The sequence below is a fragment of the Eschrichtius robustus genome, chromosome 18 (assembly GCF_028021215.1).
Source record: "Eschrichtius robustus isolate mEscRob2 chromosome 18, mEscRob2.pri, whole genome shotgun sequence".
Classification (NCBI taxonomy): Eukaryota; Metazoa; Chordata; class Mammalia; order Artiodactyla; family Eschrichtiidae; genus Eschrichtius; species Eschrichtius robustus.
In genome coordinates, this window is record NC_090841.1 from 12,060,083 (window position 1) to 12,082,936 (window position 22,854).

Sequence of the window (22,854 nt, forward strand, 5' to 3'; positions counted from 1 at the left end):
ATTTGCTAATCTGGTGGGTCATAGAGAGCTCATTGAATAAAGTTCTTTTTTTTTTTTCTTCTTGGAAACTATTTCTCTTCTCTACTTTCCAGCCCTGCCTCCTTATTTAATTGTTCATGATGTTGGAGCCACTACTTTTTTTCAAATGTTAATAAAGTAAAAGAGTTTAAGAAGTGAAAGTTATAAAAATGAAGATGTCTGGTAAACTGTTTTATCATTAAAATCTTTCCATTTTTTTGGAACCAAACCTTTTCTTATCCCACCAGGCAACCTCATTAGTAAATGTAACTGTTACAAGAAAGGAGTTAGTGGAATTCTTGTTGGGAGGCTCTTCCTCTTCAGCTCTAGATTAAGGAAAGTTCAAGAACCAACTCTACTGCTCTGTCTGGATACTCAACTCCTAAATTTGTTCCTCCTCCTTTAGCGGAGATTCAGAATTTACAAACATGGTAAATAAGTATTTTGTAAGAATTGAGCCCAGTTTCCTGCACAACACACAATAGCTGCTCTGGTGTCTTGCCAGTAGCGTATAGAACCTGACCAGATGCTTAGGGGATTATTTTTCTCATCTATCATTTTCACATGGAAAACTATCCCTTAAATACTATAAAACCACTGTATTCCTTACAATACCAGAAAACCAGGCTCATAGGGAGTGGTGGTGCACCCAAAAAGCAAAAGGAGTCACCTAAATATTTTTGGTCCCCAGAAAACTGCTTTCTGTAAGAAAAGAGAAGAAAAGAAAAAGAAAATTAAAGAATCAAACAAAACATCCAGTACTCTATTAGGAGAGTTTTCATTCTGCAACAATAAATAAAAAAGAAATATAAGCCCTCAGATATGATTATTTTAAGGACGCAATGATTTTTTTCTTGAATGATTTGCTCTGCCCTTTATCAAATAGGCATTTGTCTGCCTTCAAACTTACAGTATAAATATAGCTCTCTTTAAAATTACTGGACAACATCAACATGGCTTTTCAAAGGTCACCTTAAGTAAACTAAGAATCTTCCTGTGTAGTATATTTTATTCTGCGAGGCTTTACTCTTCATGCACTGTGACTAAGGTTATACTATTATACTTTAACCAAATGATATTACCTTTTCCTTTTTTTGATAAAAAAGGAAATTAGGAGCAAATGTGATGCAAAGAAGTGCAATGGATTGCTGCTGCAGTAAACAATACAAGGGGAAAGGAAGGGAGAAGGTAGCATAAGCTACACATGGGACCATCCAGAGAGAACAGAAACATTAGCAGAAAGTTAGATCACAACTTGGGTCAAAATAAGAAACCTGTAATGGAAACAAAATTTTAGACAAAAAGTTTACTTTCCTACCCACTTTCTTTTTCATGCCTTTAAGATGTTTGATTTGGCTGCTAACAAAACTCTTCTCACTATTAAGTATGGCTTGTGCAATCTAACACACACTTTAATAATATTCACTATTTTTTCATCTAAAGCATCATTATAGTTCATTGGAAACCTAGTTTAATTCACATACGTTCATCAATCACTATCTCCCTCTCTGTGAATCCAAAATATTTCATAAAGTTTCTCAAGAATCATCATTCACAGTAACTACTCCCCACTGATATGCATGGGAACAAATGATATAGACAGACAGCTGTAACGCGTCCCCAGTGGTGTGTTTGGAATCCTATCTTTCCTTCCAGGTTCAGTAATACAGGGAGAGAGAACAAACTAGCCTGACTTGGAAAGACTGGACTGAAGACTAGGATTTGGCTTTGTGAACTATGACTTTACAGTGTCAGGATGTGAGAGTACACTTTTCAAAGACAGGAAGAATGCATTTCTCAGGAGCTTCACAATCAATTTGTAATTAAATTATCAGATATAATACACGACCTTAGGTCAGAGAGGATGTAAGTGTGTCAGAGAAAGGAGACTGGAAGAAGTGCTTAGTAATACATAAGAGAGTCAGAACAGTATTAATGGCTTAAGACATATGTCAAATGTATATGTGTAGATATATCGTTTAGATGAGAGTGCGTGTACATACACACACACACACACACACACACACACACACACTTACAGCATTGAGGTAATATATGTTACTAGGAATTGACTAAATAGCCCACAAGACGTGTTAATAAAAGGCTGATGATTTTTCTTATGAAGAACTAAGAGTGCCAATAAATACAGTTTGTTTTGCCAACATACTTTGTAATCATGTTTCATTAGCATACTCACACGTGTTTACTTGTACATTCACTTATGCAGTAAGTTGGTTCCCCATTTTTATTAAAGAGAGTATCTCATCTGTTTCCTTCTTAACACTTACAAAAAATTAACTATAAGTTTATTTATTTAAATTATGAAATAGACTGAAAGCTGCACAAAAGCACGAATCAAGTCAGTTTATTCATCTATGGATGTCTAGTACTTAGCCTATCCCTGGCTCTTAGGTGTTCAATAAATATTTGTTGACTAAAGGAATGAACATATGCAATATACACAGAGCATTCTACCTACTTCACAAGTATCATTTTTCATTCAGAATAATTAGTTCTGGTTATAAAGAAGCGGGAAACAGCTGTGCTGGTGCTTTAAGTGTAATATCCTCAAGATATTTTGTTTCCTTGGTTGCTCTCTTTACAGTTAGATGCAGTGTGGCGTGAGCTAGAAAGTCAGCCAGCCTGAGGACAGATACTTCTTCTGCCACCTACTGGTTGCTTAATCTTGGGCACATCACTTAGCCTTCCTGTGTCTCCATTTCTTAATTTGTAAAATGAGTTCACTTACCTTAAAGGGAATTTATGAAGAGTAAACGACTTAATACATGTGCAATGCTTAGAAAAGTACCTGGAATACAATAATCTCTCAGTAAATATTGGTCCTTCTGTAAGTATTATTATTCTAGGAACTTACTCAATTCTGGGGTTAGATTTACTACAGTGACATGGGACCTTCAAATCTCAGAAGTTCAACACAAGAAAAGTTTATTTCTCACTCATACTACATGTTCCGCGTGGAACCACAGGGAAGCTCTGCTCCTCGAAGTCACTCAGAGATGCAAAATGATGGAGACTCCACATCAGTGCTTATTTTCTTCATTCCTACAGTGGAGGGAAGGGAACATGGCAAATTTTCATTGGCTCTTAAAACTTTTGTCTGGAAGTGACTCACCTTTCACATTTTATTAGCTGAGGAAAGTCACATGGGCATGCCTTATTTCAAAACAGATGGAGGAGTGTAATCTACAGTGTCCAGAGGAGGAGAGGATAACAATTTTTAACGACTAGTCTCTCATTTAGCATTTGTGTTTTTGGTCGTTCTTGGTAGGATTAGAAGTCATGCACAGAAGTCTTGACCTCAGTGATCACCACCAGTTCTTTAGCCAAGCAGGGATTCGAGTTCTTACTGAATTTTGTGTGTATGTTTAGCAAGATATTCCTTTGTTCCTTTCACTCTTTTCTCTATTCCGCTGGATAGTTTTTGTTATCAAATATCAAGTAACCAATTAACAGTTCAGTTATGCTTTACCAGGTAAATTCAGTTTTCCCTCCAGCTTATGAAGGTGATTGATTCCTGGGAGGGGAGGAGGGATCCCTTTTAAGAAAATTAAGTGCATTCTCGTAAGTCTAAAATATAACTATCAAAAATTTCATGGAGGAAAATTATGATTTCCTGAACCCTATTTATGCTAAAATAACACCAAATTCTAATTAATGAACACCATTACATCAATAGTAACATTAATTATCATAATACAGCCTAACTGGGAATCTTCCCTTCATTAGTTACTGGCTCTTTACCTCCTCTTTTCTAGCAATTATGTACTGTACTTGTAAAATCACACTCCTGAACAAAACATATATATGATACTCAGTGTTTCTGTAATTCAGTCATGAAAGGCAAAAACATAGCTGTAAGGACCAAAATAAATAAATAGTGGGAAATAATACATATGATATCACATTCATCCTCCCAGGTAACATCATTAGAGGTATCACATATGAGATTATCACTGCTAAAAACTTGCAAATCCAAGCAGAATTTCAGTGCAGCATGACTACCTGCACCACCATGGGGATGGTGGCACAGTGGCTTCTGTATGTGTCCACCTGGATGCTCTCCAAGTGCAGGAAATCTAAGTTAGCCCTCCTTCAAGAAGAGAAGTGCTGTCAACCTAACTTAAGGTATTAAAAGAACCTCTTAGAGTACTCAAAATATACTGACCGAAATAGGCATATCACAGAGTAAAAATTTTTGATTGTGCTTACAAATTATTAATAACAATCACATCTAGAGTTAAAACTTATTAGAGTAGTCTCTATTTTTATCTTTTCTCCTGGAATGCCTCACATATTACAAAAGAATATGGCAAAGTGTATCTTATTATGTTGAAATATTAAATAGGTGGAGTGGTAGAGGAGCGATTTAGTTAAAGGGTCAATAATATATATTAAATTTCAGTGGGAAAGCAGAGTGAAGAACGTGTGAGTGAGAATAAAAGGAAAGGAATATATCTTACTATACATATTATGCTGTTATATCTTCAGCCCCAAGAGCATTGCCTAACACAGGATAAGTACTCAGTAAATATCTTTTTGAATGGAAACATTGAAGGAAGGAGAGAAGGAAATAAGTGACTATCCATTTTAATGAATGATACTGTTTAATGTTATTGAGAGTTGAAAGCACAACTCTCAGTACCTATCATTATTTTATCTATACTCAGTTCCACTATCTTTAAACTATAAATAGAAAAACAAGCATGGTTTGAAAGAAGCAAAGTTTTTTTTTTTAAGAGTTTATGTCTGTTCAAACATTGAAAACCCCAAATATTATCAAAGACTGAACTCTCAGTAATATTAGGTTAATTTCCACAAAGAAAATGGGGGAAATACTAGAAGAACAAATCAGAGAACAAATATCTAAATTTTCCCAATCCTTGCTTCCCTCAAAACAAAAACAAAAAAAAAAAAAAAAGAGAGAGGATAATGGATTTTAGATTTTAGAAACTACAGATGAAAATTTTTCATTGTTGTGGTCTATTCAGATCCTCTGCCCACTTTTTCATCAGGTTGTTTGGTGTTTTTGTTGTTGTTTTTGAGTTTTATGAGTTCTTTATACATTTTGGATATTATATTGTTTATCAGATATATTATTTGCTAATATTTTTTTCTCATTTGGTAGGTTGTCTTTTCATTTTACTGATTTTTTTCTCTGCAGAAGCTTTTTAGTTTTATATAATCCCACTTGTTTATTTTATTTTTGTTGCCTTTGCTTTTGGTGTCAAATCCAAAAAAATCATTGCCAAGACAAATGTCAAGGAGCTTACTGCCTGTGTTTCCTTTTAAGAGTTTTGTGGTTTCAGGTCTTATGTTTTAAAGTCTTTGACCCATTTTTAGTTGAGTTTCCATGTACGGTGTAAGACTGATCTAGTTTTATTCTTTTGCATGTGACTGTTCAGTTTCCCCAACACCATTTTTTGAAGAGACTCTCCTTTCCCCATTGTATATTCTTGGCTCCTTTGCCGTAAATATCATAAATATGTGGGTTTATTTCTGGGCTCTCTAGTCTGTTTCATTAAGTTGTGTGTCTGTTTTTATGTCAATATCATACTGTCTTGATAACTATAGCCGTGTAATATAGTTTGAAATCAGGGAGCGTGATGCCACAGCTTTGCTCTTCTCTCCCAAAATTGCTTTGTCTCTTTGGGCCTTTTGTGGTTCCATACAAAGTTTAGGATTCTTCGTTCTATATCTGTGAAAAATGCCATTGGAATTTTGATGGAGATTGTATTGAATCTGTAGATTGCTTTGGGTAGCATGTACATTTTAACAATATCAATTCTTTCAATCCATGAGCAAGGACTATATTTCCACTTTTTTATGTCTTCTTCAATTTCTTTCTTCAGTGTCTTAGTTTTCATTGTACAGGGCTTTCGCCTCTTTACTCCTAGGTATTCTTTTCGATACAGTTGTAAATGTATCAAATTTCTCTGTTAGTTAATTAGCTATAGTGATTTTTTGCACATGTCTTTGTATAGCTTTTTCAGTGGTTGCTCTAATTATTACATCATATCTACGTAGCTCATCACAGTCTACTGGTGGTGTCATTTTACCAGCCCAAGTGAAGTATAGAAACTTTACCTCCTTTAATTCCTTTACCCTCCCTCATTTATATTTGTCTTGACTATTACCTCTACCCACAATTAGAACCACATCAGACAGTGTTATAATTTTTGCTTCAACAGCAAAACATAATTAACAAAACTCAAGAGGAAAAGGAAATCCTATTATATTTACTTATACTTTGCTTATGTCCTTTCTTCCTTCCTGATGTTCCAATGTTCCCTCTTTTATTGCTTCCCTTATGTTTACATGATTGCTATTAACCATTTTTTTAGACTAGCTCTGAGGCTGACAAATCTTTTTCATCATCTGAAAATATTTTCATTTCTCCTTTATTCCTAAAGGATATTTTCACTCGTTATAGGATTCTGGGTTGACAGTTCTTTTAGCACATAACAAAACTTTTACACTTCCTCTGGCCACCATAGCTTTGAATGTGAAATATGCTGTCATGGTTCCTGGTATGGCAAGTAATTTTGAGATCGAAACCTGGATTTTTTTTTTTTTTTAATTTTCTGAGATATTTTTATCTCATTTAAATCTTCTATTTTAGTTGACTTTTCTCTGACATTACTCCACCAGGACAAGTGGGGCGCACTGCCTCTTCACTGCCTGGTGGAGATAGAAATCTAGGTTCCCCACTTCCCTTCCGCTGACATCCAGGGAGTGGGTGTCTCCTCATGATGGCTTGGCAGGGGTGGGAGTTCCAGCTCCGCACGTGGTATCCACTGATGGGGGTGGCCTTATTGCTGTTGGTTAGTAGTAAAAGTCCTGACTCTCTACTGTGTCTCCTCCCAACCCACCCCAGTGGGAAGAGAGAAGGATGCCTCATTACTGACCACAGGGTGTGGGAATCCAGGCTCTCCATATGGTCTCCAGTGACTCCTTGAGGGTGGGATACCTTGTCATCAGCCAGCAGAGATGAAAGTCCTGGCTCCCTATATGACCTTCTCTGATACCACCCCAGTTTGGATGTTAGGGCGCCTCATTACAGCATCATGAGGCTTCAGATCTAGGCTCCCCACTCATCCTTTGCTCGTGTGTGTGGGGGGAATGCGAGGCATAGTTTTTCTGTGGTGTTTGGCTGGAGCAAATAATTGTCTAAAAGTTTCCTGTCTTCCTAGGATGCCCTTTTCCTGGTCTTTTGGCTAGAGAAACATGCTTTTCTTGGGGCTTTTTTTTTTTGTCTGTACCCGTTGGCCTATCTGGGTTGCTAGCTTCTTTGCCTCCAAATCTAGGGTATATGAGACAAAAAGATAACCCAGGGACTCACCACTTTGTTGTTCCTTGGGCCCTGTGGCCCTTAGCCCATCTGCCTTCTGCCCCCCACATTTCAGAGCTTTGTTATGTTTATTTTATATGTAGCGTATAAGTTTTTTTTTAGTTGTTCTTAATGGGAGGAATAGAAGAAAGTATGTCTGTGGTCAGAAATTTGAGAAAACATTAGATCTCAGGTCTCTCCTAGTGAATTCAGTTACTTAATTTTAACATACTTTTAAGGAAAATCATTATAGCAAGATTTTAGCATTTTCTTCTTTAAACTACTAGGATTAACCTGTATTTGTAGGGATAGAAATTATCCTATTTTAAATTAATGACAGGTGCGCTACTCATAATAATTAATCACCAGGTAATCATTATTTTGACAGAGAAATAAAATTATAATTATAATGTTTAGAAAAACAAGTATCTTAAATTATACTTTAAATGATTATAATTTTAATGTTCTTTTTGTATATCCCTTATATTGATATGTTCTTTTACAATTAAGTTATAGAAAACAAAATTAAATAGCCATAAAATCTAAAATTTTTTCAGAAGTAAATTATTCTCAATGACTATACTTCTCTGTAGATTTTCAAAGTAAAAAAAATTGTTTTAATTAATTCATTGAATATTTATTAGAATCACAGTATGTGCCAGACGTTGTGCTAGAGAGATAATGATGAGCAAAATATATAGTTTCCATCTTAATCAAACACAGTGTTCTTCTACAGTAAAATATCAAAATAAAAACTGAAATCAAATCTTCTATGAAAGCATTTTATATGTTTTTATGAATAGTGCTGCTCAAGAAAATTAGAATATTATCTTTTGAGTATATTATTGCAGATTATTCCAGATACTATACAGAGAAAAACAGACTTCTCAAGCAGTAGCATTTATCACTAATGTTTATTAAAATTAAATTGAAAACAAAAATGATACCATGAAATGTCCCATTGGTATACAACGAACATATTTCAGTAGTTTCTGAAATATCTCGTAGATTTTTAATATTGTTTAAAGTGTAACATAGTTTAGACAGTGTTACCAATGATGGCCATGGCTGTTAATGGTTTATATTAACTGAAAGCTGTAAAATCATCCAAGGACTCTGTTAGCGTTAGAATAATAATTTACCAAGACAATTACCACATACTGGCGTTTTTTTACAGCTCTAATTCAGTATTATTAATAATGGTTAAAATTGCACTTTTCTCATGTTGCTGTGGGCAGTAGGGAATTACTTCAATGAATATTTCAGCACATTATTTTAATCATTCTTCCACCAAATCCAAGTGGGCAATATTTTATAGTTCTTAATTCAGTGTACTAAGAAACCATGGTCATTAAATTGCGAAATATTTGTAGTGAGGTCTATCCTGTGATTTACAAGCCTTGTTAAAAACAGTGTAAAAGAATGCAAACGGTGCCATTAATAGTTGTAATTTGATGCTGCATTTGTTACTAAACTCCCAGTGATTAATGTTTTCAGTAGAAGGAAGAACATTGTAAAGAAAGCAGAGCTGAATGTTATAATGCCTAAAATATGAGAATGTTACTATTTTAAGTTTTGTTCATTTGTAGAGGAAACGTATGTATATAAACACAGTTGTAAAACATAAATATCTCAAAAGTTATCTTAATTTTCCAATGAGACCAAAGAAATAAAGATTTCATTGTATTAGTTATTAATTTAAAAGAGTTAAATTTACCATAGTTTATAATATGTAATGCCATTCATGTTCTTGATGAATTGAATAGAGAAAATATTTCATCCTTATAAAAAGAAAATGTGCAAAGCTTTTAAAATTTATTGTGTAAGCAGTCTGTGAATTTATATAACTTGAAAAAATGTATTTCCAGTTGTACATCATTATTAATAGTTATTATTGTTTTTTATCTTCCCATTCTTAGCCAATTGCACGATTTCTGGCGTTTGGATTACTGGGAAGATGATCTTCGTCGAAGGAGACGGTTTGTCCGTAACGCATTTGGCTCCACTCATGCTGAAGCATTGCTCAAAGCTGCAATTGAGTATGGTGAGTACCAGCGCCTCTTACACAAAAATACTCCTGGATGTGAGGTGACTCTTTGTGGTTGATAATTCTTTTTTTTCGCTAACATTTAAAATTCTCCATGTTATAAGCCAAAAATGTTATGTTCTACTTTATCCTTCAGCATCGTTTAAGTTATACTTAATCAACCCAATATTTCTCCCACTTGATGTATGTTAGACTCTTCAGCTTCTTTGTAATAGATTAGAAGACTCTACATAGTTGGTTATTACCCAGCATCCTTCTCATAGAGCCTAAAACAAGAGTAAAATCATTGTCCTTTTCAGCGTCTTTCAAACTTTGATCTTTCAAACTTTTTCACCCAAAGTGGAAAAAAAAATGTACTACTGTAAGTGTGTATTCAGATTTATATGTTTTTATGTATAATTTGTATGTGTATGTCTGTATATATACATATGTATACTGTGTGAATATAAATATATACATGAAATATATAGACAAATATGTGTACTGTTATGTATATACATATACACATGCACATACTTGTGTATTTAACTGAAACAAATGTCTTATTGATAATCTCATTATATGGCATTCTCTATTTTAACCCTATTCTATTCTGTTATTTTCAGTTTAATAAATAAATCATGCCTCAGTATGCCCATTAGGTTCCCAGCCCTCCAATGGATTGCAAATAAAGTTTGAAAAAGACCATCCAACATTAAAGATATCATCCACTATCACACTACAGTAGAACTGCACCCTAAGTTGTCCTTTATAAAATGTACAATAAATAGTAAATATCTAAATATTTTTTGTAATTAAATAAAAATGCTGCTACTTTAGATTGCTGTCCACCAAGAAGTATGCATAGGGCTATTCTCTCTGTTCACCTATTTTTTTTTTAATTAATTTATTTAATTTATTTATTTTTGGCTGTGTTGGGTCTTTGTTGCTGCGCGCAGGCTTCCTCTAGTTGCGGTGAGCGGGGGCTACTCTTCTCATTGCGGTGGGCTTCTCATTGCGGTGGCTTCTCTTGCTGCAGAGCACGGGCTCTAGGCGTCCGGGCTTCAGGAGTTGTGGCTCGCAGGCTCTAGAGCACAGGCTCAGTAGTTGTGGCGCACGGGCTTAGTTGCTCTGCGGCATGTGGGATATTCCCGGACCAGGGCTCGAACCCGTGTGCCCTGCATTGGCAGGCAGATTCTTAACTACTGCACCACCAGGGAAGCCCAGTTCACCTATTTTTAAATGCTCTAAAAAGTTTAAGTTTGATTGATCATATAATTTTATAAACCATATACACTCAGAAAATAACGTTATTGAACACTGTCCATATATTTTTGTTATTGACTACTTTTGTTCTCACAATCACTTGGGTTTTTATTATTTTAATTTTTATTTATTTGAGAGTAATAAGTGAGCCATATGTTTTAAAATTTACCGTAATATATAACACAGATTGCCATTCATGTTCTTGATGGATTGAACAGGGAAAATATTTAATCCCAATAGAAAGAAAATGTGCACAACTTTTAAAATTTATTATGTAACTAGTCTGTGAATTGGTATTACTAAGACTGGAAACACAAATAAATATGTGAGGATTTCATATGAAACATACCTAAGATAAAGTTAAAAAGTAATTTTAGGGGCTTCCCTGGTGGCGCGGTGGTTGGGAGTCTGCCTGCCAATGCAGGGGGCGCGGGTTCGTGCCCTGGTCTGGGAGGATCCCGCGTGCCGCGGAGCGGCTGGGCCCGTGGGCCGTAATTGCTGGGCCTGCGCGTCTGGAGCCTGTGCTCCGCGGCGGGAGAGGCCGCGACGGTGAGAGGCCCGCGCACCGCGATGAGGAGTGGCCCCCGCTTGCCGCGGCTGGAGAGAGCCCTCGCACGGAAGCGAAGACCCAACACAACCATAAATAAGTAAAAATTAAAAAAAAAAAAATTATAAAAAAAAAAAAAGTAACTTTATACAGTAAAAGTAACTACAGGAGAGGATAGGATATGCTTTAAAAAAAATTATAGTTGACTTGTACTGTAGGGGATTTCTTTAATCAACTCAAAAAAAATCACCTAAGGATTCTAGCACCTAAGGATTTAGCACCAACTTAAAATGAGTTATTATCTTTATGTTCTACAGAAGAGATTCTTAGAAATATCTACTTAAAGTGGCATGCTTTATAATATGAACTTAAAATTTTTAAACTTCATTTCGTGTTCCCAACCATTTAGGCTTTTTCATCAATTCATCTTGAATTCATCTCATTTGAAATTAGAAACATCTAAAGACAGCTTGTAACAGGGGTTAGGCTAGAGTGATATTATTAGTGACACTGTGTTGCCAATACCTGAATTATATAGGATTCATTTTATACTGCATTCAGTGTTCTACAGGTTGCTTTTAGAAAGGGTCTGTTAGAAAAATATTTCTTTTGGTTCTCTATAAAAATGGATGCCTTATTTTGTATGTTCAATTTGTAAAATGTCTTTATTATTAAACCAGTGTCAAAGCTTATAAGAAACAAATTAAAAAATTTTTTACATTGACTTTATTTTAAGACTGACTGTCATGTCATGTTTTAGTAACATAGTAACCACTGTTAATGAACCTAAATTAAAAAATAATATTCTGAGTTTGAAACAGATGAAAGATGTAGGTGATAGTAAACATCCTCTGTGTGTAGTGTGAACGTATTTTAAAATATGTAGTGGTTTATGAATTTGAAATAGTGGATCATCAGCAGTATTCTGAACCTGTTATCCCTCCTGAGTTGGGTTCTTCGATAAAAGGAAAGTAGGGTATGTTTTTATTTTATACATATCTAGAACAAAGACCACACGTATGCCATAAAATACTCAGGACATCTACATGGTACCCGTGCCAGATTTACTTCGTGGTCATTCTCGGGGTTAAGGTCGGGTAGTGGAAGACAAAAGAGAACAGAAACAATTCTACCTCCAAAGACAATTCTAGAGCACACCTCTTTGACTTCACATTTGTGAACTTCTAGAAGTGGGTAGAGAGTAGGGAGTAAAATATGGAGGGTGTGAAGAGGTGAGTGGAAAGTACTCCCTGGAGTGATCTGTACATAGAAGTAGAAGGAGGAATTACAAACTGCCAAGAGAAAAACATAATATTGTATCTTCTTCCAAACTCTTAATGTGCCTTCTAACCTATGTTTAAAGTATTTCTTCCAAAGAATAGGAAGTAAATGTCAGTAATTATTACAAAGCACTTTATCCAATGAAAATAGATGTTGAAAGACTTAATTGAAAACATATTTTGTATATTTTAGAGAAAGGCTTTTATATGCACATATTGCCAGAACATTCATGTAAAACTAACAGAACTCAGCCCATCATCTGGTCACTCTGCCTGCCATTAAACATTTAAATGTGTTTTAAGTACCTTAAAGTCTGGCAGTGTATAGACTAACATCCGAAAGATTTAATGTTTTGGTTTGTGTAGGCATAGATAAAGGGTATATTTATAGCACAAACCTACTAATTTTGAGAGAGTTTCTAGGACAAATTGAAATTCAATTTATTCCTTCCTCTTTATTAAATAATTAAAGTATTTCAAATTCTATCTTGAAAGTTAAACATTAAATGCACCGAAACTCTGCAGTAATCTATGGTCAAAATTGTTTTTCTATTCATCTACATTGTGGCAACAAAATTGTTTTAGGAACAGAGGAATATTTTATGAAAGGAACTTTCAGTATGGCTAGAAGTATTTGAATCAGTGATCAAAGTTTTCAGAATTTTAACCAAGTTGTACAAGCTGAGGGAATAACCTAAAATTACTTAAATAGGGAATATTTACATGGCCATCAAAGCAATCCCTGAGATTTGATCACTGGTCATGTCTCTCTGTTCCTGTAGTACACTATGTTTCAAGAATGTGAGCCTATATTAATATATTGTAATAGAAGTGAAACTGAATTTGCAAACTTCATGTTTTAACAAAAATGTTTTGAATCACTTGACTTTTCCTTTAATTCAAACAGTTTAGCTTAAATTATAGTTAAACTTTCATGTGATGGGCAGAAACATTTAGCTGTAATTTAAATTTCATGACATTCTATTTAGGCAATTTATTTGGAGCCACAAAACAAATATATTAACAATACTTTCTTTTAAATGAGCAAATAATCAGAATTGGATATATTTCCAAGGAGACAAAAAGGACAATTATTGTATTTCATATTTACTTTGAAAAGCTTTCACTTCCATTTCATTATTAAAACTTTTGGTTGACCTTTTTCAGTTGGAAAACATCCTTAACACTGATGGAGTTTTTCATGCTTCTTAGTAATACTAATGAGTTGAATAATTTATGAGGTTGTCATGTGCAAAAGATTTGGTGTGATTTGATATACTTTCAGCCTCTGGTGTTGGAATGTGATTAATAAAAACCTAGAGGCATGTAAATTTTTTTGCTGGTGTTTAATGCTCTAATTTCATATGTATTGAATGTGTTTATTGGGTGTTTTCTGATAGTAAAATCTCATACAAGTGCAAATTTAATTGATTACCAGGAATTTTACAGACCATAGCAATGGAAGAATATAAGGAAAATATTTTAAACTATAAATTCATCTTCTGATCTGCAGGGCTTTCTTCTTCAGGGCAAATTAGCTCATAAGGAAATGATTGAAAAAGGAGGGTTTTGTATATTGTTTGTATGTTTAAATAAAACCTAAACTAGACAAATTTTGGTCCATTTCTGGTGCTGAAAGATTATGCCGTCAAAGAATAGTTAAAATCTTAATAAGTTTGGTTGTCTTTGTTGATTGTCAATTACCATGTAGGACTCTGTTTCCTTTCCATGAAATTATAGTGGAGCAATGTTTCATCAAAGCCTAAGATCTCAAGCTCCATGTCTGCGATCAAAGCCATCATCCTAAATAGGTCTGATCAGGCGTCGCAGAGGAGGGCAGGCTGCTTTAGCCGGAGGAAAAAAAACATGGAGCAAAGATGACAAAATTAATCATTCATTTCTTTGGCAATAAATAATAAGATATGCTGAGAACTGCAAATGAGAACATCCTTAGGTTCCTCAGAGATGTATCTGCTTAACACCCGATTTATCTAAGCTTGTGAAACCATCAAGATATGACCTTGATGAATAAAAAGCAGCTCTGTAATGAATCTGGAATTAAATTAGTTTTGATGGTGTATGCATGGCTACTGTAAGGTGCTACTTGCAGTCATCAAGAAATAAGAAAACACCGAGAATAAAAAATACTAGTGCAGCTATATACAGTTGTTGAGACAGGAGCTTCAAATTATCTGACTTCATTTTTTCTGACTTCAGTTTTTTGAAGAGTTTACATTTATAATAGTTGGAAAAGGTGATTTGATTTTTTTACCTAGTGGTCTGTTGTTTGTACCATGTAGTCTCTAGCAATCGTCTTCTTATTGTTCATTGATATGTCCATTTTAGTTGGTGTATTATTAATTAAATCTTCATATCTGGAATGAAATAGATGATCTGATTATTGTTAAAATGATTTATTGAAAAGTTAATGATGTAAATTTTTTACAAGTGAGAGAAAGACATACATGGAGTCATCTTTCAGCTCTTTTTGATGCCAGTGTCATATTTTAATACAGTCTTATCTTCACCCTATGGTTTTATAGTCTCTTAAAATAATTTAAATGGATTATATAAATGCTGACTTATAAAATATGCTTATAAAACACATTTTAAACTTTTTGTGTAACAGCATTTTCATATCAGCAAAGGTTTTAACAACTCCCCTGTTTTTATGTGAAGCTTCAGATGGAAGGCTTTAAACTGATTCAGAGGAATCAAGTGGCTTCATTAATTTAAAAGCATTTATTGAATATCTTCTACATGCCATGCATGCACTAAATGTTGAATGCAGAGGCTGAGGCAACAGTTTCTGCCTTCTCACAGCACATAGTTTAGTGCAGTGTGTCTCAACAGGTGTGAAAGTCAGCGTGTGCTACTGGCACCTAAAGGGTAGAGACCAAGAATTCTGCTAAAATACCTGGCCATTCACTGGGCAGCTCCCCAGAATGACGACCAAAATCCAGCCCAAAACATCAGTAGTACCAAGGTTGAAAAATCCTGGTCTAGTGGAAAGAAATAAGCAGTTCTCGTAGAGGGAGGTGTTACTTCATAGAGGAACACAGGGAAGGTGACTTAACGCTGGACCTATCGGGTTGGAGTCCGCTTCACAGAAATAATTACTTATGAACTGACTTGAGAGAAGATTAGGAATTTACCAGGTGAGCAGGGAAGAGCAGAGTTAATAACAGAAATTTCCAAGACATGGAGGCATAAAAGACCCTAACTTACTTCTTTGAATGGCCTCAATATTTTGCACTTGGTAATAGGTCACCTTGTAAAGTTATCAGAAAGTATTTTGATTTTAAGTATTTTATATTCGGAGATAAAAGAAAAACCACTTGAGGACAGGAATCATATCTTTCTATTTCTATCTATTCCATTTAAAGCATCCACATTAATACAATTTTATGTACTTAGTTGCTGTCTTTTATTTAATTGATAATTCATTCATTTCAAGGTACATACACAGTATTTTAACCACATTCATTCATCCTTTTCAGTAACAGCATTGAAGTATGATAGTCTATGGAATAGGTCTATAAGGACAGTATTTTCAAATTCTGAAATATGTTTTTTATGTCTGTACTTTATTTCCAATTAGAGCATCAAAAGCCACTAAAGATAAGGAGCTGACAAAATTATATTAATAGATCTATTGCTCAGTGGCATGGAACTGCTCATAATCTTGCTTATATTTTTAGACTAATTTTTATAAAGTGTACATAGAATTACATTTATAAATAATTAAAATACACTATGATGGATATTTTCATCAAGGTGTATTAAAAATGCTATGCAAACTCAGTGAAGAGGGCTGGCTAACTGAAGAAATAAATTTTAGCTAAACTTGAAAGGATAAATGGAGATCTACCCAAGACAGTAAGTGAGGTGGTGGTAACATGGAGGAAGGGACCACACAACATGATGTGTCCAGGGAATGAAAATGGTGCTGCTTGATGGAACACAAGATAGTGTACAAAGATGAGCTGAAAAGGCTGCTTGGAACTATACTGTGAAGGGATCTGTCAATAGACAAAGCTATTAAAGGATTTTTATTTGGGAAAATGACAGACTATAGAAATTAAGTGGCGTGCTAACTAATAAATGGTAGATAGAGCAAAATCTCAATCTAAATACCGTGATTTTCCTATACAGTGTGTTGCTGTAGATAAATTTGGAATTTTCCCAAGTGCATGAGCATTATTGAACCTCCCCTCTCTAAAAGTTTACCTGCTAAATTTTGGCCCACTCATACAGCCTGTCATCCACAGAGATTTATCAGTACAGGTGAACTTAGAGTTGTTCACAGACTGTGCATTCAATGTCATTTATAAAAACATAATTTAAAATGTCTTTAGTGTTTTTTTTGTTTTGTTTTGTTTTTTATTTATTTATTTATTTTTGGCTGTGCTGGGTCTCCGCTTCTGTGCGAGGGCTTTCTCTAGTTGTGGTGAGCGGGGGCCACTCTTCATTGCGGTGCGCGGGCCTCTCACTGTCGCGGCCTCTCTTGTTGCGGAGCACAGGCTCCAGACGCGCAGGCTCAGCAGTTGTGGCTCACGGGCCCAGCAGCTCCGCGGCATGTGGGATCTTCCCAGACCAGGGCTCGAACCCGTGTCCCCTGCATTAGCAGGCAGACTCTCAACCACTGCGCCACCAGGGAAGCCCGTCTTTAGTGTTTTTAAAAGTGCTTTTGATAACCTATAGCAGCCCTATCTCTTAGCTATCCCATTTTTTAATAATTAAAGAGAAATTCCTGTTAATTACATCTTCCTTCCATGTCTCTGAACCAGTTGCTTATCTATCCAAAACATCTCCTACCCCCCATTTCTCAGAGTTTTAAAGTAAATTTTCCACACTGCATTTTGTGGCAGGCTTAGAAAAGAAACACCAAGCATCATTCCCCAGGTTAATGCCATCCACTGCCAGGGGACGTCTCCCCACCCTTTCAGCCCTCATTCAAGCTGTCCAGTTCATCTTTTCTTTCATTCCAAGAGTGCCAAAACTTTCTTCCTTCCATTCTGCTACTCATCGGCCATCTACCCCTCTTGACTCACAATGAAAGGTTTCTTTCCTTTGTTCGTTTCCCCCTCCCTCCCTCCCTCCCTCCCTTCCTTCCTTCCCTCCTTCCTTCCTTCCATCCTTCCTTCCTTCCTTCCACCTTCCCTCCCATCCTTCCTTCCTGAAAAGAAACATAGTCATTGTGGAAAATCTAGAAAACGCAAAAAAAATTTAAAGAAGGGGGAAAAAGTCACTCATAGACAGCCATCAAGATAGCTGCCTTTACCATTTTGATGTATTTATTCCTGCTGGTCTTTTTCTAAGCATACTTTAACATAGGGACCAAACACTATGCTATGTACTCAAACAGTCACGAAGATGAATAATGCATTATCTCTGCTCTTTATGATATTTAGAGGGTTCCAAACTAGCCCAAGTTTTCTATATGTTTTAGCACTTTTTCCACAAGTAAAGTGTGCCATGTGATTTTCAATGTAATGAAATCCTATTTAAAATATTTTAAAATCACCCTAACTTAATGGCTAATCAAAATCCTACCACATAATATTCTCCTACCACAGAGATTCTACATTTATCATCATGTATATTTTTAAAATATGGCTTATCGAATTTCCTTTAAAAAGCATAGAATGCAGTTTTCTACATTCACTCCATTAAGAAGATTATTAAGTTAGCATTTCATACTTATATAATGCTGTACTTAAATTCAATAATATTTTCTTGTACCTTTTTTAATTGCATTTTTACTGTTTAAAAATGCTATTTATGAATATCCCCTTTGTTGGTCTGCTCTAAGCAATATTGCTTATATATGAATATTTTGAATTAGGAATAAATGAAATTCCATTTTTGCTGTCAGAACCAAATTGTAAAAATGCATTGCATGTCTTTGAAAATCAGTATACTCTATTAGCAGGCCTGTCAATATAAAAAGTGCATTCCCTTTCCACCTCTTGCTCTAATAACCTTTTCTGTGTTACTCTGAGGCAGTTCACATAATCAGAGTATATTGTCAGCTTACTGGAGTTGGGGAAGCATGAAATGAAAATCACGTTAATATTGATCCAATTCTTTTACTTGCAAGTGTCCTTGATGTCCTTTTCCGCAGAGCAATAACTGTTGATGTTAGGTAGCCATTTTCTTTTATTTCTTATAGTCCAGTAAGTCGTTTACAAGCATAACTAATGTGAATAAGAACTTACCACTTAGAATAATAATCTGTGAACATTCCATCTTAATTAATGTCCATATTGCTAATTCTGGATATTTACTCTGCCGTTGAAATAAGTTCTTCAAGCTTTTCAGAAAACAGCCTACCTGCAGATGTAATGTTTATGTCTAGTTTAAAACAATCAAAAGTCTGTACAAGTTACTCATGCTGTACTCTAATTTTATGTGATATAACGATGTATTAAAATGGACCATAAATAGTAATATCAATTATTGATTCAGGTAAGCATTACCATTTCTGAATCAAATTCATTATAAATTTGAAGCTTGTATCTTGGTAGTTTTATGGTGATATAGATAATATCTATTTTGAATTACAAAATATATTCTCTGTCAACAGAAATGAATTGAAGTGAGAACCATGGTTAAATCCAATGCATTCAGACTAAAATACCCACAACTAAGACAGGAAGCATTTGATGTGTAAACTGTCCAGATTTTTTATCTGTATTAATTAAATTTAGTCAATGACGATTCAGGTTTTTACTTAAAGTGTGTTTGAAACAACAAATAGAAATTGTTTATTTGAATAGAAACAGTCTATTTCTTTTATAGAAATACTTGCTTTCATAAAAAGATTTTGTATTGATAAAGTGAGGCTCCTGACTCAACATCAAATATAAAAGAGAAAAAAAGGTACCTGAGTTTTCCAGTCATTCTTTCCAATAGTGTTTTTATTCAATATCACTAACAGTCTTTACCATTAGGATTTTTCTATTGCAAAGACTGTTTTTTCTTTAATCCTGTTCTATACAGAAGATGATTTTTTTTTTCAGTCCTGACCTTCAGCAGGTCTTTCCTTTTATGTCATCATCATTTACGTTTCTTAAGAAAGGAAATACTATGTCTGTGTAAAAGAGTCAAAGGCAAAATTTAATTTTGAATTTAAATTACTTACAAAGAAAAATACTTTTCAGTAAATGATTGTTACAGTGAAGTTTGTTCTATGTATATACTACTGCTTTTATCTCACATTAAGATTGGCATAAAACATTTTTGAGTGTTAGGTTTCTCAATACAACAAAAACCATTCTTTCATCTTGTTTAAAATGTTCAAAATTGTAAAATTCTCAGTAATAGATTGATTCATACATATTATTGCATAAGATCATATCACCATATCTAATGTAATTAGTTGGGAGTATTTATCTTAAAATCTTTTCCTTTTAGTGGAAATTAAATAATATCATTGTAGTTACTAAAAGCGCTGTTCTGTAAAGATATTTGTTGCTCTGATTTCAGCTTTAATGAGAAAAAGTAATGTCTACTTAAAATTTCCCGAAGTATTTATGTGTCATTAATACTCCTAAAAGAAGTATTTAGGTTTGAAAATGAATTGCAGCATTTTCTCTTACTTACGTAAGGGGAGATTTTTGTCAAAACACATTTCCCAAGCTAAAAATGTTGTGAAATGGTGTATATTGAAAAGAATTTCTCCTCCAAAAAAGACTGCCATCTTAAACTGATTTCAAGATGTTTAGAAACATTAGAATTTCCTGATATTATATTTAGATAAAATTAAAATGAGGCTAAATTTCCATTCTTCCCATTTCCTTCCAATGATAGAAGAAAAGTATGTATTAAATGGCTCATCTATATAATTCTCTAAAACAAATTACGATATCAACTTTGTTGAGAAAGCAGTTTTTTTCCTTATCCAAGATATTAAGAACACTTATATTCTTAAGATGCCTATATACAAAGCCAAAAATGCATGTCAAATATATTGATGCTTATGTAATTTTATTTAATAATATCTTTAAATGAATAATATGGTTATTGAGGGAAAATCAGTTTTTAATGTAAGCTATTTACACTCCATTCAGCTTTACAAACTCTTCATGGTACCTGCCTACACGCTATCCTTGCTGTCTTCAGAAATTATCCGATCTAGGGGAGGTGTTGAAGGCTCATATTGCCTTGTAATGAATATAAACAGTGTTACAACAGCATGGTGGAGGGAAGAAGATTAATCCCAATTGAAGGAAAGGAAACCATTATTTGTTGAATACTCATTATTGACTAGGTATTGTGCTAATAAGACCTTAGACGCATCCGTTATCTTATTTGAGTTTTTAAATCCTCACATCAGCCTGCTTTTTTCCCCCTTTATATAAATCTTAGGCAACATTATTGTAAGCAATAACGCATTGGTTGTATTCTTGTTCATTTTTAAATTATGTACTTAGTAAACTTTTAATACTCTTGTTAGTCTATTTTATCAACATTTTAACAAACATTTTGAGAGCTTATTATGTAAATAATATTCACACATTTCACAGTATTTCAGTATCCATTGTCTCATTGCAACATTGCAATAATCCTGTGAGAGTTCAGTTAAAAAATACTTGGTTCTCTTTCAACGGGCTAGGAAACTGAGGTTAGGAGATTGGTCTGGATATATTTTTAAAATATGTTTTTAATGGATGTTTGCAGGAAAAATAAAGTAAGAATTGCAAATCACACGGTCCACCTTACTCATTTATGAGGAAACTGTAAAGGACATAAAGAGAGAAGTAACTTTTCTTAAGTACTGTACATATAAAATGATTAATATGCAAATTATGTTTGTATTTTCATGTGCTCACTCAACAAATATTTATTGATTGCCACTTTTTTTGACACTCGATACACTGAAAATTAAAATCTAATACGAGAATACCTAAATAAAAGACTTCAGAAAAGTATCAAAAAATAATATATTTTGACTTATAAGATACAAAATTTATACAGCGAAGAGAATAATCAACTAAACTGAATTCTGAATGACAGAGCAGGTAATAGAATTCCATGTAAAAGAAATTACACATCAGACTTAAAGGTTTGAAACAGTGTGGCATGTTTGGGAACAAAAGCATTCAGCTCTTGGGGAATATAAAGTGTGAAGAGGTCAAATCGGTAAATTAGTGAGATTAAATAAGCAGGGGCCAGCTTGTGAGTCGTACAACCATGTACTTAAATTGTACAGATCAAATAACATGGAAAATGTGTTCTTACAGAGTAGATATACATAATATAGGTAGATAAGTAGATAGGTAGGTAGATACACATGTATGTTCATGTATCATTTTAATAAATGAAAATTAAAGCCATATTTCCATACTCAATGGAAAATAAATGATAACTATAATATAAAACTGGTAAGAAGCCAATGCTACACTAAAATTGGCTTGTTATGGGTTTATATCTTTTCTCTTTGTGCATTAACCACACAGACATGATTTATTGTTTCCCTATTATTATAAATTACTTTTTTCCTTATTGGTATAGATGTTTTAGAGTTGACTATAGAATAATTCCTTAAACAGAAATAAACTACTTTATAGTATTTTTCTTTACATTAACTGTTTATGTGTATCAATAGAAAAATACATGATGGGCAAATGAAATTTCTTTGCCTTAATTGCCCAGACTTTCCAGTTAGACATATTCTCTGAATATTATCAAGATAAGTTAATGTCTCCAATTTATCACTTCTATATTTTAACTTATCCTTGTTTAAAATAACAATATAATTTTTAAATGATAATTAATAATAATAATTATTATTATAGTAGTAATAATGCTCGAGTATAATAACAGTACTAAAAACAGAAACATAGTTTTCTTGTTACTTCACTTTTAAAATATACTTTGCTTCACGTGGATCCTTATTATTAAGAGAAATATTACAAAAGAGGAGCTTCATTTAGGTTCATGTAATGCAGTATTCTATATTAGATGACATTTTCACATACAGAGCTTTAAGCGTATTTACTTACTAAGAAATCTAATGTGTATAGGATGTTTTCCTGTATTTGTTATTTGTAACATGATGTGGAAAATAACTTAAGTGTAATTTTTGGATTTGGCTTCATTAATCTATAATTTGGTGGAATTTTTTATTCTGAAACCTTTCAAATTTTATGGCATTTTAATGTTTTCTTAGAAAATAAAGGTATATGTCTAGCCTATCCAGTTTAACATATAATTCACATTTTCAAAGCTAAGGCATTCTGGTGATTTGTGGTACTCGCTTGTTAATTTCCTGATGAATGGCTAAAGAGGCCAAGAAGTGCACTCAGTCCAACATGTCTTCTGAAGATAGATGATCTCAGATAAATTCTCTTCCCAATCAGAT

The 22,854-nt window shown here is 33.9% G+C and overlaps 1 protein-coding gene across 3 annotated transcripts in view; it reads left to right on the top strand.

Annotated features, from left to right (window-relative positions):
• NBEA (neurobeachin) overlaps window positions 1-22,854 on the top strand; it is a 607,091-nt gene that overhangs the window by 356,328 nt on the left and 227,909 nt on the right. For all 3 annotated transcript variants that reach the window (XM_068526405.1, XM_068526406.1, XM_068526407.1), the window contains exon 38: window positions 9,286-9,410. In XM_068526405.1, the coding sequence (XP_068382506.1) occupies window positions 9,286-9,410 (125 nt within the window). The remainder of the gene's footprint in view (window positions 1-9,285; window positions 9,411-22,854) is intronic.